General features: G+C 43.3%; 1 protein-coding gene across 1 annotated transcript in view; it reads right to left on the bottom strand.

The window, feature by feature from the left end:
* NBEA (neurobeachin) overlaps positions 1-15,401 on the bottom strand; it is an 822,532-nt gene that overhangs the window by 687,307 nt on the left and 119,824 nt on the right. Inside the window, exons 11-13 of the mRNA XM_006874376.1 lie at positions 13,038-13,146; positions 3,364-3,516; positions 1,301-1,469 (exon numbers count right to left, since the gene is read on the bottom strand). Coding sequence (XP_006874438.1) covers positions 1,301-1,469; positions 3,364-3,516; positions 13,038-13,146 — 431 coding nt within the window. The remainder of the gene's footprint in view (positions 1-1,300; positions 1,470-3,363; positions 3,517-13,037; positions 13,147-15,401) is intronic.

Below are 15,401 nucleotides of genomic sequence, written 5' to 3'. Positions count from 1 at the left end.
TTACATAAGTAGTTTTTCTTTCTTTTACATTAATTTAATAATTTTTCTTTCCCACTTAAAGGCAAGAATTCCCAATAATCCTTCATGTTCCATCCTCAATTATGTCTTCGTTTAATGAGTGTCTCCGTTTCACCCCCCACGTTACATAACAAAACACAGAGAGTGTAATCCAGTGCTTTATGGTAAGCGCGTGTCCTACAGACAGCAGCAGCTTCCTCAGGAGCAGAGGAAGAATCAGTGTCACCTGTGTGCACCAGGTACACACGAGACCAGACATTCACTCAGTGCTTCCTGAGAGAATAAAAATCAATAGAAAAGTACGAATGCATATATCAATCCCCTAATAATACCTAACGTTGTACAAAATTGCTAATCATCAGTAAAAATAAGAATATAAAAATAGGTAATATGTATAAAACACCATAAAGTATGTTTTTAAGAAGTGTAGTTTTGTTAAGTGCTGTCAAGTCGGTTCCGACTTATAGCGAACCTGTATAGGATCCTGGTGTGGCACTGTAGGAAAAGCGCTGAACTGCTAACCACAAGGTCAGTGCTTCAAACCCGACTCCACAGCACTGAACAACAAATGTAGCTAGACTCAGGAAAATCTTTATCAAGCCTTGCGTGAAGCTACGAGGACTCCCATTCTGCTTATTCGGCTTAACAAATATTCTCCCATTGCGTATAATTTAATAACATCTGTTTATTTACTCAACAGATAGTGACATGCCGATTACTGCAGCTGCAAACAGATGCTTACCCACACAATTCACCCCATTTTCCAGACTGCCCCCCACAACCTGTTCTTTGGCCCCATGCCCACCAATGTGTGCCAAGTGTGCTTCCCCTCCGTCCCTCCTGACACCATGCAGAAACACACACACACAATTCAGTGTCCATGCAGCTCAGTGGCTGTAACACAGACACCCTGTGCAGCCACCTTTCCAGTCAAGAAACGATAGGGAGACCCATCGCCCACTACTGTCTAGTCCTGGCAGGGTGTAGAAGAGATGTCTCAGTCCTCACTATCACGAACATTCCACCAAGGCTGACACAAAGTGCACAGTGCCAATGAGAGAACAACCTGCTCCTCGAATCCCTCATGTCTAACAACCGGCTGCAGCAAGAGCCTTCCTGAGTCAAGAGAAGATGCACCAGGTAAACGGAGAGCATCCCAAACAGAACTAGCACCTAACCTTTTTGTGGCCACAACTAATTCTCACTACACCCACCAGCCTACTACAGTTGGGTGATGGTGTGATAGCTCAAGATCCAGCGCACGGAGCTAGGCAGCACTTACCTAACCCCTTCGGTGTGATGCCGCTGCTGTCGGCAGGATTGATGGCCCAGTAGTAATATTTCAGTGTGTGCATCAGCTGTAACACTGTCCCCACTCTTCGGATGGTGGTGTAGATGGTAGCCGTCCCAATAAACTCAGCAGACAGATACGTGTACAGGGACAGCTGAACCTAGCAGGGAGCAGCAACAGGAGAGGGTTCACATACCTACAAATGTCTCAAAGGGCTACATTCCAGTGGTCGGCTGTTCTCATTGAACCACTAAGGAGAAAAGGCCGGAAAAGGACCAAACATGATGACATGAGATACAACCTTTGAAGAAAAGTTCTCATCTGTATGTTAAAATGAAAATCTACAATTAACACATTCTAATGAAATTTAATTCAATAAAGGGAATTTAACGGCCATTCATACTGAAACATTTAAAAATGGTTCTGTCGTCATTCAGCTGAAATTAATTTGATGATGCAACTATTAACACAGTCAACTAGACTAAAGCCCTTCAACAGAGCCAATTTCAGCAGCTCTCAGTGTGTACTTTTATATTTTTCACAGCAAAGACTATGTAACAGAAGCATGACTTTTTAACATCCACCAACTACAAAAAATATGGGGAAAATATGTGTTAACATAAACTGTAGAAATTCATGCAATTTCTAGTTTTCTTAAACCTCCAATCTGAAGCTGTGATCACCGAGATGACAGCTCGTCTCTGAGAGGTGCCTGATTTCAGGACAGAGTTTAGTCCAACTCTTAACAGGATTAGTCATAATAAAACCAGAAACTAAGTATTATTTACACAGTTTGTGGGAAAACTAAACACTGCAACTCAAACCCCTGATAAATGTCCCTCACTACAACTTCCAAGAGGACACTGTAGACACTCAGTTATACAGAATAACCAGAATTTTAGGAGAACTAGAAAAAAATGACTTGATGTATACATTTCCCACAAATCTTACTTATATATCATACATTCTGTGTGCAAAAGAAAAGTGATTTTCAAGTTGCAATGAGCACAGTTAGGTTGAAATGACTGTTGTTGAATGCCATCGACACCTAAGGGCCCTGGACAGACTTTCCAAGGAGCGGATGGTGGGTCTGAATCATAGACCTGGCGGTTCAAACCCACCTTCTGGGCCAGTGCTTTATCCCACAGTGCCACACCAGGACTTGGGATGATTCGTTTCTATTATTTTCTCTTTTGCTACTATTTATTGGTGGGGCACTGTAGGATCAGCACTGAACTTCAAACCCCAAGGCCGTCAGTTATTGGAAACCTTATACCAGGTCAGTATGAGTTGGAGGTGACTCGACGGCACTTGACAAACGAACGGCGTTCCAAATCCCCATCCTTGGAGGACAGCCAGGTCTGCAGAGGGTGGTGTTGGGTGCACCACAAGGAATTTAACTTCAGTTTCATTTTTAATCATTTGGTCTCGAATTCTTTCTTTTCTCCTAGCAAAGAAGACACTGTAGGATAAGCATTGGACTGCTAACCACAAGGTCGGTGGCTCAGGCCCACCAGCTGCTGCTCAGAAAATCTCTGCAGGGTCGCTGTGAAGGGAAGCAATTCACTGGTACTCTACACCCACACCCAGAAGCCCACGCAGTGATGCACTGTGGGAGCATGTTCTGCTTTGCAGGGGCCTCTGCATATTTCAGAGCATCGAATGATCCCGGTTAGAAGTTTACACTGTAGTGTAGTATCGACTATCACCTTTTCACATTTAGCACAAACGAGCATGCTGTTGATAAGGGCCACCGAGACTACTACTCCATACGCATAGCGTACGTAACTCAAATAAGATGGCCCTTATTCTTTTATTTCAAAACATATTCTCTCTCACCTATCACCTAACAATAGTCCTCTTCTAGCCAAACGTAGTAATAAAAGCTGGAATCAGCTACTCGTGACCGAATACGCGACCTAACAAACTGCTTCACACTAACTTTATAAGGTAATGGGAAACCATCTAAAGGTCTTCTTCAAAGCACTTTAGATGCAGAAATCATCATACATCGTATTATATTAAAACAACTTGAATGCAGCTAGCAGACGTACCTTGGCAGGTGTGTGTATCCAGATGGCTGGGTTAAATAAAATATGGTCACAAAGCTGCTTCAACAAAGGGGCTCCATGTGACAAGCCGTCAAGGTATTTGGCAAAGGATAAGAATTGCTCCAGGACAGCTCTGCTGATATGCACTCTTGATGACTGAAGAAATAAAACAGAACTTGAGCCACAAGAATCCAGAATGTACCACAATGTTCCACTGCTGACTCAGAAAGAGGGTCTATGGATTTTTCGCAGGCCATCCCTAAGAGTTTAAATATCAAATATTAAATGGCTATTCTAATCAAATTGTATGATGAAATCTAGAATTTGAAGACATTTCTTTGGATGACTGTTATCTGAATCCTTTTCCAGCACAACTGCAGATTTAAATGTTGTTAAGCCTTCGAGTCAATTCCGACCCATAGCGACCCTGTATAGGATTTCCGAGGAGCAGCTGGTGAGCTTGAACCACCGACCTTCTGGCTCAAACAACTTTGCAGTGTGACGCATTAACCCACAGCGCCACACCACGACTCCTGCAGATTTAAATAACACTAGTTAAACAATGCTACTCTTAGCCTAAGCTACAAGTTATGAGTTAAAGTGGCTCTATGCTAACTACAAGGTCAGTAGTTCAAATCTACCAGTCTCTTCTCAGGAGAAACATGAGGCTTTCTGCTCCTGTAAAGATTTACAGCCCTGGGAACCCTATACAAGGTTGCTATGAGTTGGAACCAAGTCAATGAAACACAACCAGCAACCACCATGCAACTGTGCAGAAAGTGGACAGGGAGAGAGCCCTGGGCACTACAAGGGACAGAGACGTGCTGCCGCTTACACTAGTCCAAACCAAAGTGAAAGCGGGCTGCCCTTCCCTCAGTCATAGGGTGCAGGTGACTCCCCACTGACAAAGAAATGGCAGCAGGTTCATCTAAGTCACCCTTGGTGTCTGAAGGTGCTGATCACACACTCCTCAAAATAGCCGCCTAACTTGCTGTACTCATGTGGCGCTGTGGGTTAATGCACCAGACTGCAAAGCCGTTTAAACTGCAAGGTCAGCGGTTCAAGCTCACCAGCTGCTCCTTGGAAATCCTACACAGGGTCGCTATGGGTCAGAATCGACTCAACGACACTTAACAACAACAACAACAACAACTTGGCTGTAGCTCTGTTATGACCCCTCTCTCTCCCAACAGCACTGAAACACTCAGGTTTCTTGGAAAGGAGGTATCCCACTTGTAGTACATGCTGCCACCTAGTGGTGACCTGAGTAACTGCGTGAGTCTGAAGACATGGGCCTCTCCTCATCAATCAATACTACCACCTGAATCCACTTGGGATACACGTGTCTCACATAATTGTTAGCACGTCACATTGTCTCCCCAAAAATGTTTGTCTTTGATTTTAGAATTTCTTCCATTTCTGAAAACAGATGATATAAGTGAAAATTTCAAAGCAAGAAACAATTTGGTCATGAAAGGGTTCATTAATGACTGAAAGGAGGAATTAAAGAAGGGATCACCTTGGCCTTTTCTCCTTAACTACACCCTCGACAGGGGCTATCTCCCTCCACCACCACCACTATGGGGACATCTCCAGTGTGGAATTTTCATTTTCAGCTGCATCACCAATACAGAACCTATGGCCTGCAGTCCTGCTTTGGCGCTGGGGGTTAATGAGCTAGACTGCAAGGTTGGCGGTTCAAGCTCACCAGCCGTTCCTCAGAAACCCTACACAGGGCCGCTATGGGTTGGAACCTACTCAACGGCACGTAACAACAACAACAAAGGTGTGCAGTGAATAATAGTCATGGCTGCAAATTCACAGTGACCACACAGGGCGGAGAAGGATCCAAAGCCAGGATCTTTAGGGAAGCAGACTGGCTTTTCTTTCTCTTACAGAGTGGCTGCTGGCTGCCAACTATCAACGATTCCATTGTAGCCCAGTACTTAAGCACTGTGCAACCAGGACCCTGAGGAAGCAATACACCCACCCACTGCCTAGCAACCCAGGACAGTGTTTTCCAAACTGTGAATCTTTACAGACAGCCTCGGCTTTACCCCCAGGAGTGTCTGCTGTTGTCGTTAAGTGCCGTTAAGTCAGTTCCAACTCACAACCACCCCAGTATAGGGTTTCCCAGTAGCAGCTGGTGGGTTTGAGCCACTGACCCTGTGATTTGCAGTTCAGTGATGATCCTACAGCACCACATCAGGAATCCAAGGAGTGGCTAGTGGGTTTAAAATACTAACCTTTCAGTTAGCAGCACAACACCTAACAACAGATACTACAAACCAAACCTTAAAAGCTATGCATTCCAATATAGTAGCAGTCAGCCCTGGTGGGACTGTGGGTTAGGCATTGAGCTGCTATCTGCAAGGTTGGTGGTTCAAACCCACCAGCTGCTCCTCAGGAAAAAAATAAGGTTGCTTCGTTCTGTAAACACCATCTCAGAAACCATACAGAAATTTCAAAAACACCATAAAGAGACGTTATGAGTCGGAATCCACTCGACAGATAGTGGATTGCCCATCTATGGTGTCTGAGGCTTTAAATGTTCCCAGTTCACAGCCAAATGCAATGTAAAATTCAACTATAAATGGAAATACTTCTTAAAATGGATTATATGTTAATATTATATATCAAAGAATTTGTGGGAAATGGAAGTAAAATATAATAAAATTTTTACAACTTTTCAGTCTGCAGGAGGGGGCTTCGAAAAGTTAGTGGGAAAATGGAAATAACAGATAATGAAATTATTCCACGAATTTGTGAAGCCTCCTCGTACATACTGAAGTGTTCTATTTACCAGATTTGTTGAAATGACCTAATTTTTCATGTGTACGGTTACGTAAACGAGTTGTTGTTGCTAGGGGCCATGGAGTCATTTCGAGCTCATAGTGACACTACGCACAACAGAATCAAACACTGTTCGGTCCTACATCATCCCACAATTGCTATGTTTGAGTCTACTGTTTCTGTCACTGTGTGTCAATCCATCTCTTTGGGAGTCTTCCTCTTTTCCACTGACCCTCTATTTCATCAAGCATGATGACCTTTTCCAGGGACTGGTCCCTCCTGATTTCATGTCCAAAGTCTGAGAGACGAAGGCACGCCATCTTGGCTTCTAAGGAGCATTCTGGCTGCGCTTCTTCCAACACAGATTGGTTTGTTCTTCTGACAATCCATGGCATTGACAATAGTCTTCTCCAGCACCGTAATTCGAATGCATCAATTATTCAGTGGTCTTCCTTACCCACTATCCAAGTATCAAATGCATATGCGGTGATTGACAATACCATGGCTTGGATCAGGCACACCTTAATCTTCAAACTGTTATCTTTACTCTTGAACACTTGAAAGAGCTCCTTAGCAGCATATTTGCCTAATGCAGAGTGTCCACTGCTTTCGTGACTGTTTCTTCGCTGGTTGTGGACCCTAACAAATTGAAATCTTTGACATACTCAATTTTTCTCTCCATTTATCATGACATTATTCATTGATCCATTTGAGATAATTTTTGCTTTCTTTACGCTGCGGCACAATTTATACTGAAGACTGCCATCTTTAATCTTCATCACTATTTTAAGTTCTCTTCACTTCCAGCAAGCAAGGTTGTACAATCTGCACATTGCAGGTTGTTATTGAATAAGTATGGTGAAAGGATACAATGGGGGTGCATACCTTTCCTGATTTTAAACCTTTCAGTATCCTTTGTTCTGTTCCAACAACTGCCTCTTGGCAGTTTTTCATGAGTACAACTAAGTGTTCCGGAATACCCATTCTTCCCCAATTTTATCCAGTTTATAATCCATACAGTTGGATGCCTCTGCGAAGTCAATAAAGTGGTAACACAATGGGCTCACGTACAACAACCATTGTGAAGATGGTGAACAAGCGTGCAACGTTTCTTTGTGTTGTGCCGACGGTCACTGAGTTAAAACTGACTGGACGGCATCTAACAACAACAACAAACATCTTTCTGGTATTTTCTGTTTTCAGCCAAGATCCATTTGACATCAACAATGATATCCCTAGTTGCACTGTCTCTTCTGAATTTGGCTTGAATTTCTGGCAGCGTGCCATGCCGTCAAAGTACAGCTCCAACCATTCTTGAATTATCTTCAGCAAAATTTCACTTGCATGTCCTAATACTGAGATTGTTCCATGATTTCCACATTCCGTTGAGTCACCTCTCTTTCGAAAGGGCACAAATATGGATCTCTTTCAGTCGGCTGGCCATGTAGCTGTCTTCCCAATTTCTTAACATAAATGAGTGAGTTTTTCCAGCGCTGCATCAGTTGGTTGAATTGCTCCTGGAGCCCTGTTTTCTGATAATGCTGTCAGTGCAGCTTGGACATCTCGCTGCACTACCGTTGGTTCTTGAAATGACTGAACCACCACCTGTTCATTTCAATGGGGTGACTGTCTGTATTCCTTCCACCTTCTTTTGATGCTTTCTGCATCATTCAATATTTTACCCATAGAATCCAAGTGAAACTCGAGGCTTTAGTTTTTTTCATCAGTTCATTCAGCTTGAGAAACTGGTCTTACTTTTGTTTTTTAATAGGTGATTGCATGACTCATTATAAAACTTTGCTTGTCTTCTCAAGCTGCCCTTTTGAGATTTTCTGTTCAGCGCTTTTACCTCATTTCTTCCAGTTATCTTAGCTTATGCTCAAGAACAAGTTGTAGGGTCTCTTCTGACATTCTTTTTGGTCTTTTCCTTCTTTCCTGCCTTTTTAATGACCTCCTTTTGCTTTTTTCCTGTATGATATTCTTGATGTAATCCCACAACTCCTGTGGTCTTTGTTCATTAGGTTCTAATGGCTCAAATCTGTTCTTGAGATGCTCTCAAAATTCAAGAGAGATAGTCTCCTGAACATCACATACGCTGGCTCTTGTGGACTTGTTTTAATTTTCTTCAGCTTCATTCTGAACTTGCATATGAGCAAGTTCCACCACTCATCTGTCAGTGTGTTGTAATGTGGAGGATGGCATGTTGCTGTGCTGCTGGGAGATATGCCACTGGTATTTTAAATACCAGCAGGGTCCCCCATGGTGAGGAGGGTTCCGCTGAGCTTCCAGACGGAGGCAGACTAGCAAGGAGGAGAGGCAGACTACTTCTCAATGTTTAGCCACTGAAAACCTCATGAGTAGCAACAGAACATTGTTAGATATAGCACCAGAAAATGAAAGCATTATAACTAGCAACAGAACATTATCAGAAATACTGACAGAAGATGAGCCCCTCAGGTTGTAAAGACCTCAAAATACAACTTGGGAAGAGCTGTCTTCTCAAAGACAAGTTGATCTTACTGCCGCAAAGCTTTGAAGATCTTTATTTGCTGATGGGGCACAACTCATAATGAAAGAAACCATTGCAGTTATCCATTAATAATCAGATTGTGGAATGTATGAAGTAAGAATGTAGGAAAACTGGAGTCATCAAAATGAGATGGAACACATCAAGATCGATATTCTAGGCAGTAGTGAACTGAAATGGACTGGAGGCCATTTTGAATCAGACAATGCCAGGAACAACAAATTGAAGAGGAATGGTATCAAATTCACTGCCAAAAAGAGCATTTCCACAAGTTTGCGCTGCGGTCCCATAGATGGACAGAATAGATCCGGGGACTCCCTCACCTCCAGCCTCGGACTGCCTCGGACCACCTCTCACAACTTCTTTAGGTGCAGTCTCTTCTCCAGGACCATGTTCTTGAACATGACGTTACCAGGACCAGCTAAACACCATTTTGTTTGTGTGTGTGTGTTGTTGTTGTTATGTGCCGAGTGTGGTTAGCTCCAAATCTTCAACCATGAGCTCTCAGATCCATCAGAATGATTCCGCTGAAGCAGCAGAGGCCAGCGTCAACCGTCTGGTTCATCTGCATCTGCAGACCTCCTACACGTCCCTCTCTATAGGCTTCTATTTCAATCGCAATGATGTGGCTTTGTAAGGTGTGGGTTGGTGAAGGAGAAGCGAAAGGGTGCTAAGCGTCTCTTGAAACTGCAAAACCAGCGTGGTGGTCGCGCCCTCTTCTAGGGCGCACAGAAGCCCTCCCAAGATGAGTGGGGAAGAACCCTGGATGCCATGGAAGCCACCCCAGCCCTGGAGAAGAACCTGAACCAGTCTGTTCTGGACCTGCACGTCATAGGTGCTATCCACACAGACCCCCACCTCTGTGACTTTCTGGAGAACCACTTCCTCGACAAGGTGAAAATTATCAGGAAGATGGGCGACCACTTGACCAACTTTCGTAGGATGGCCAGGCCCCAGGCAGGGCTGGATGACTCGGAAGAGCCTGTGGAACCCCGCACCCTGTGAAGGGCCTTCAGCACCCCCTGCTCCCCTGCTCACCACAGACCTTCGGCCTGAACCCTGCTCTCCAGCCACAGAGGCAGCACACTCAACACCCTGGAGCCCCTCTTCTCCCAAGCCCTGGACCAAATGAAAACAGTAGAGCTTTCTTTTACAGCCCAAAAAAAGCATTTCAAGGTCTCTCTTGAAGTACAATGCTGAGCTTACAAGGAAGACCACTTCATAGCACTATTATTCAAATTTATGCACCAACCACTAAAGCCCTTGATGATGAAACTGAAGAATGCTACCACCTTGTTCCATCTAAAACTGATGTAACATGCAATCAAGACGCACTGATAGTTACTGATGATGGGAATATGAAAGTTGGAAACAAAGCAAATAATCAGTAGTTAGAGAATGTGGCCTTGATGATAGAAACAATGCTAGAGCTCGCATGATAGAATTTTACAAGACCAATGATCAAGAAAACTACATTATTAAAATTAATTCCATCTGCTACTGTTTACTTTTTCTAATTTGGCCAACATTAACTGTGGAGAAACATGAGACTTTCTGCTCCCTTACGCAGGGTCACTATGAATTGAAACCAACTCCACGGCACACCACCACAAATTTAAATTAAAGAGTCCTGGCAGTATAGTGGCTTACGAGTTAGGCTGCTAACTGCAAGCTACCAGTTCAAATCTACCAGCCGCTCTAGGGGAGAAAGATGAGGCTTTCTGCTCCCATAAAGGTTTACAGCCTCGGAAACCCAAGTCTTATACAGAGTCGCCATGAGCATCAATGGGCTCAAGCGCGGCAATAATTGTGAGGTTGGCCCAGGACAGGGCAGTGTTTTATTCTGTTGTGCATAGGACCGCTATGAGTTGGTACCAACTTGATAGCACCTAACAACAACAACAAATGGATAGGAACCGACCCCATGGCTTCCACAACCACCACCACCACCACCAAGCTTAAATTGGGGTCCTGATGTGGCATTGTACAATAAGCACTGGACTGCTAACCAGAAGGTCTAACCAGATACACCTCCTCCAAGAAATAACCTCGGGCCTCAAGCTCATCACAGGGAAATTCAGAGTCATGAATGGAAAAGCTCACAAGAAGCAAGGAGCTAGAACTGTGTGAATTTCAGAGCAAAGACAAGAAAGAGGGGGCTAGCGTGAGGACAGTAAACGGATAAAATTTAAAACACACACTTTTTTTTCCTTGTTCTATTTCCTTTTTTGAGATTTTATTGTGAATTCTGGTGAAAGTTTACAGAGCAAATCCGTTTTCCATTCAACGATTTACAGACAATGTTTCAAGTTGTCACTGACTGCGATCTTCACCACGTAACATCAGCTCTCTCACCTCTCCTCCCGCGGTTTCCGCTTGCTGTCCATTGCTCCTCACCAAACCTTCTTCTCCGTGGGTAAATGCTGCCCTTTTGATCTCAAATGGCACGTGTACCGCCTTAGTGTTACTGTTCCTCCTATAGACCTGTCTCGTGTTTGCTTACAAATTGAGCCAAGGGGGATGAGACTATTTCCAGACCTGAAGGGTGACCAAGGGCCAATCTCAGGATTCCACCTGTCTCTATGCAAACAGGAAGGATGCTCTTTCAACAAACACAAATGTTGAGTCAAGAAAAGCTATCCTGTGTCCTGTTAAGAGTCAGGGACACCAGTCTGCTTCGCCTGCCTTCTCTGGGGTGCTGCCTCCACTGCACACTGTAACTCCTTCACCTCCTGGTAGCACTGAGTCATGCTCAGAAAGGGAGCTCTGGAGGCACTGTGGACAGAGGAGCCGACAAAATCCTATGGAAAAAAACAAACCAGGAGCCCATCCATAGATCACTTACATTCTCAAGGTGCACAAGGCAGATACAGACTATCAGCACAAGGGGGAAGATACAGGACCTATTATACGAGGTTAATAAGTGCATGAAGCAAATGAAGGAGGGATAAGAAATTTAGGAAAGAATGGTTAAGAAAAGGCGTTACTAAAAAGGTAGCATTTCACTGATTTTCAGTAATAAAGCTAGAAATTATTTTGTATCAGACTTGTGTGTTTAATGTATAAATCACCAATGGTGTATGGTGGTGGTTGTGTGCCGAGGAGTCAATTCCGACTCATAGCAGCCCTGTATATGGTTTCCAAGGCTGTAATTTTAAGGGGAGTAGAAAGCCTCAGCTTACTCCCGTAAGGCGGCTAGTAGATTCGAACTGTTGGCCTTGTGGTTAGCAACCCACTACCTAGATAAGCAATAAACCTACAAAACTCAAACCAAGTCATCAAATACAACTTTACAAGAAATTTTATAATTTTATAAGGTCGGTTTGCAGTGGTTCAAACTCATCAGCCACTCCTTGGAAACCAGATACAGGGTTGCTATGAATGAGGATCAACTGGATGACACTTAACAACATCAATTTGCATAAAAAACACAAAATTAACAGTTCATATGTAAAGGAGCTTTAATGCAAAAAATAAAGTATCCTAAATTCTAAGATACTTACGATCTTTTAATCGTAGATACCACCCAAACCCATCTACTTCTGTTGAGTTGATTCTGACTCACAGCAACCCTAGAGAGTAGAACTGCCCCCTACAGTTTCCAAGACTGAAAGTCTCTAAGAAAGCAGACCGTCTCATCTTTCTCCTGGGGAGCAGCTGGTGGGTTTGAACTTCCGACCATGCAGTTAACAGCCCCACACTTAGCCCACTGTTCCACACAGCTGACCACCTGCGCCTGCTATGTTCCAGTGCTCTGCGAGAGTGGGAAAACTCAGATGCTGCTCAGAGGATGTGATAGCTATTAGAACAGTCACCTTCTGGCTCTGCAGAAATCGGGGACAACAGTGAGCACCTCAATTTTGGCAAGTGTCCCACAATCAAAAACCAGAGGCAAACAATATTTCTGTTATTACAAAATAAAGAAGTTGACCTTATACTTGAAAAAATAAAACCGAACAAAAGTGAACCCGTTTAAACTAAATGACATTGTCAATCTCGGTAAGAAACATAGCCTGGGTTTAAGGTGAGCAAAGAACTAGAATAAAAGGTAATAACAGTAATACTTGTAACTTCCTAATCAATTTTCATTTTTATTCAAAACATCTAACACCCAATGTGTATGTAAGTGAGCTTCAAAAAGTTCAGTGAAGATTTCCCTTTTCTTTTTATTCTGTTTTTTATAGACTTTGAAGCCCCTTTACAGTTATGACCAAATACATCCTATCTAAATGTTTGTGAAGTGGCACACAGTACTGGCCTGCTCACAATGAAAGGGAAATCGACAAACCGCGATCGTGGTTCTCAGCTGCTTATCTTCAAAGGCTACATGATAAAGACACCTCCACTCACCACTCACCTTTTCCAGCAAATAGCCAATGACTAAGAAGCCTTTTCCGCCCAACATCTGCTCTTGCATGGCAACGGAGCTTTTCAGCAGTTCCACCAGGAAGGCCAAGAGGGTGGCACTGTGTGGAGAACAGAGTCAGGTCAGCTCAGGATCATCATGGGGGTTGTGAGCAATGGGCCCATCCCATCAACTGAGTGTGCAAAACGGTATCAGCATGCTCAAATGCAATCTCTGCTCTGTTGCTACAAACTACTATAGATTATACAAGATTGTTTTTTTTTCATACAAGCATGAGAAAAATCGTTTCGCCCTTTAAAATTCCCTGTCAGAAACCACAAATTGAACTATCACAGTACAGTTTCTCTGTCTCCCACTAGTAAGACATCAATGTATGCCTATAGACGTATACAAGCGTAACCATAGCCCTGCGGTAATTAACTCTAACCTAAGTCACTTCTCCGTAATAAAAACTAGAGTGGGATATTCTTTTGAACAACATGCCATATTAGGGAATTTTAAAAATGTCCAGAATACTGCTTTGGAGGACTCCTGATGTGGCATTGTAGGATCAGCACTGGACTGCGAACCATAAGGTCTGTGGTTCAAACCCACCAGCCACTCCTCAGAAATCCTATACAGGGTTGCTATGAGTCGGAACCAACTCAACAGCACTTAACAACAATAGGAAAACAAGAGCTCTAACAGTGTAGTGGGTTACAAGTTGGGTTACTAATTGCAAGGTCAGCAGTTTGAATCTACCTGGCGTACCATAGGAGAAACATGAGGCTTTCCACTCCTGCAAAGATTTATAGGCTTGAAAGCCTGTACAGGGTCCTTGCAAGTCGGAACTGACTCCTCAGCGCATAGCCACCACAACCACCACCAATAGGAAAACACGTATTTCTTTCTTGTTTAGCATGATTATAGTTTATAGTCGTAATAAATTGGCTAAAAGACACAGTTTATCAGCAATAACAATAACAGCTATTTAAGGCATTTTATGTTGTTAATTCAGTCAAGTCAGGACAGACCCATATCAATCCTGTATAGCATCCATGGAGGTACTGGTAGATTTGAAGCGCCGATCCATCACTGCCGTTCAAACCAACCGTGTCAGAGCTTATCCTACAGAGTATACTGTACTCTCAATTACAAATTCATAGTCACAAGAAAGGATTAAACCACAAATTTCTAAATATACATCAAATGCAGAAGTCTCATTATTGTAAGAAAATTTAGTTATGAGAAAACCTTGAAAATGATGAAATCCTAAAAACAATCTCAAAATTTCCTACTGTCTCTTCAGTCTTTGCAAAGCTCTTCGGATTGCAATAGAACTGACAAAAAACAAACACTTTCCTTGAAAATAGGTCTACTGACCACAAGATTCAAGTCAGAAAATTTCCCATTACAGGATTTAATAACATTATTATTCATCTAAAAATTGATACCTTGATCATTTCCATTAAAAAATAGTATGCAGAGAGAAAGTACTTCATTATAGGAAATTAAAATTCAATTCTATTAACTGGTCCTACCACTTTAAGGCACAGAAAGTAAACAAAACAAATTATGATCTTGAAAATCAACGACATTCTTTTATTTCATTCTTAAGTCAAAGTTCGAGATCTACAAACCAAGCACAGCTAGCTACCAAGGGACCCCTTGGACTGTTGTTCTGTTTCTGTGACGCAGTCCCCTCACTGCCCAGGAAGTGAGACCGAAGTCACGGCCACTGCACTGATCCTAAGGAGCAGGTGCTCTGCGGGGACTGCTCTGCTGCCCACGTGCTCAGGGACGAGGGCTACAGAGTGCTGTTACTGCATGTCCCAGCCAGTCCATTCCAACTCACACGGGCAGCAGCCTGTGTGCCGAGCAGAACTGCTTCAAATCTACCAGTCATTCCGTGGACACTATACAGGATGGCTACATAGCAATAATTAGAACCACCCACAAAATTGCCAAGGCGGTCACCTTTCAGAAGCAGATCACCAGACCTGTCTTCCTAGGTCCCTCAGGGTGGGTTGAATCCCCAACCTTTTGGCAAGTTCAGTACTTAACCATGTGCGCCACCCAATGAGCCCTTCCTTACACAAGAGCACTGCTGAAATGAGTCAAGAGATGCCTCCTGATGGGCTCCACAGTCCATGAAAGAATGGGGGAAGGATTTTGTCAATCATGTTGCTAGCTCTACAATTACTAGGACATAAAAGGACAATTATTTCCCAGAAGTCTAACGAGCTATACCGTCGAGTTCCACTACAGAGACAGAGATGTCTCTCTGTCTTCGTCCAGATTCTTCACTCAACTGTGCTCTCACATTCACTTCACGTCAACAGGAACTGATACACATTCACTACCAGAAGTCATTTT

Source organism: Chrysochloris asiatica, unplaced genomic scaffold (assembly GCF_000296735.1).
Source record: "Chrysochloris asiatica unplaced genomic scaffold, ChrAsi1.0 scaffold00272, whole genome shotgun sequence".
Taxonomy (NCBI): domain Eukaryota; kingdom Metazoa; phylum Chordata; class Mammalia; order Afrosoricida; family Chrysochloridae; genus Chrysochloris; species Chrysochloris asiatica.
This window is presented reverse-complemented; position numbering and strand designations above follow the sequence as displayed.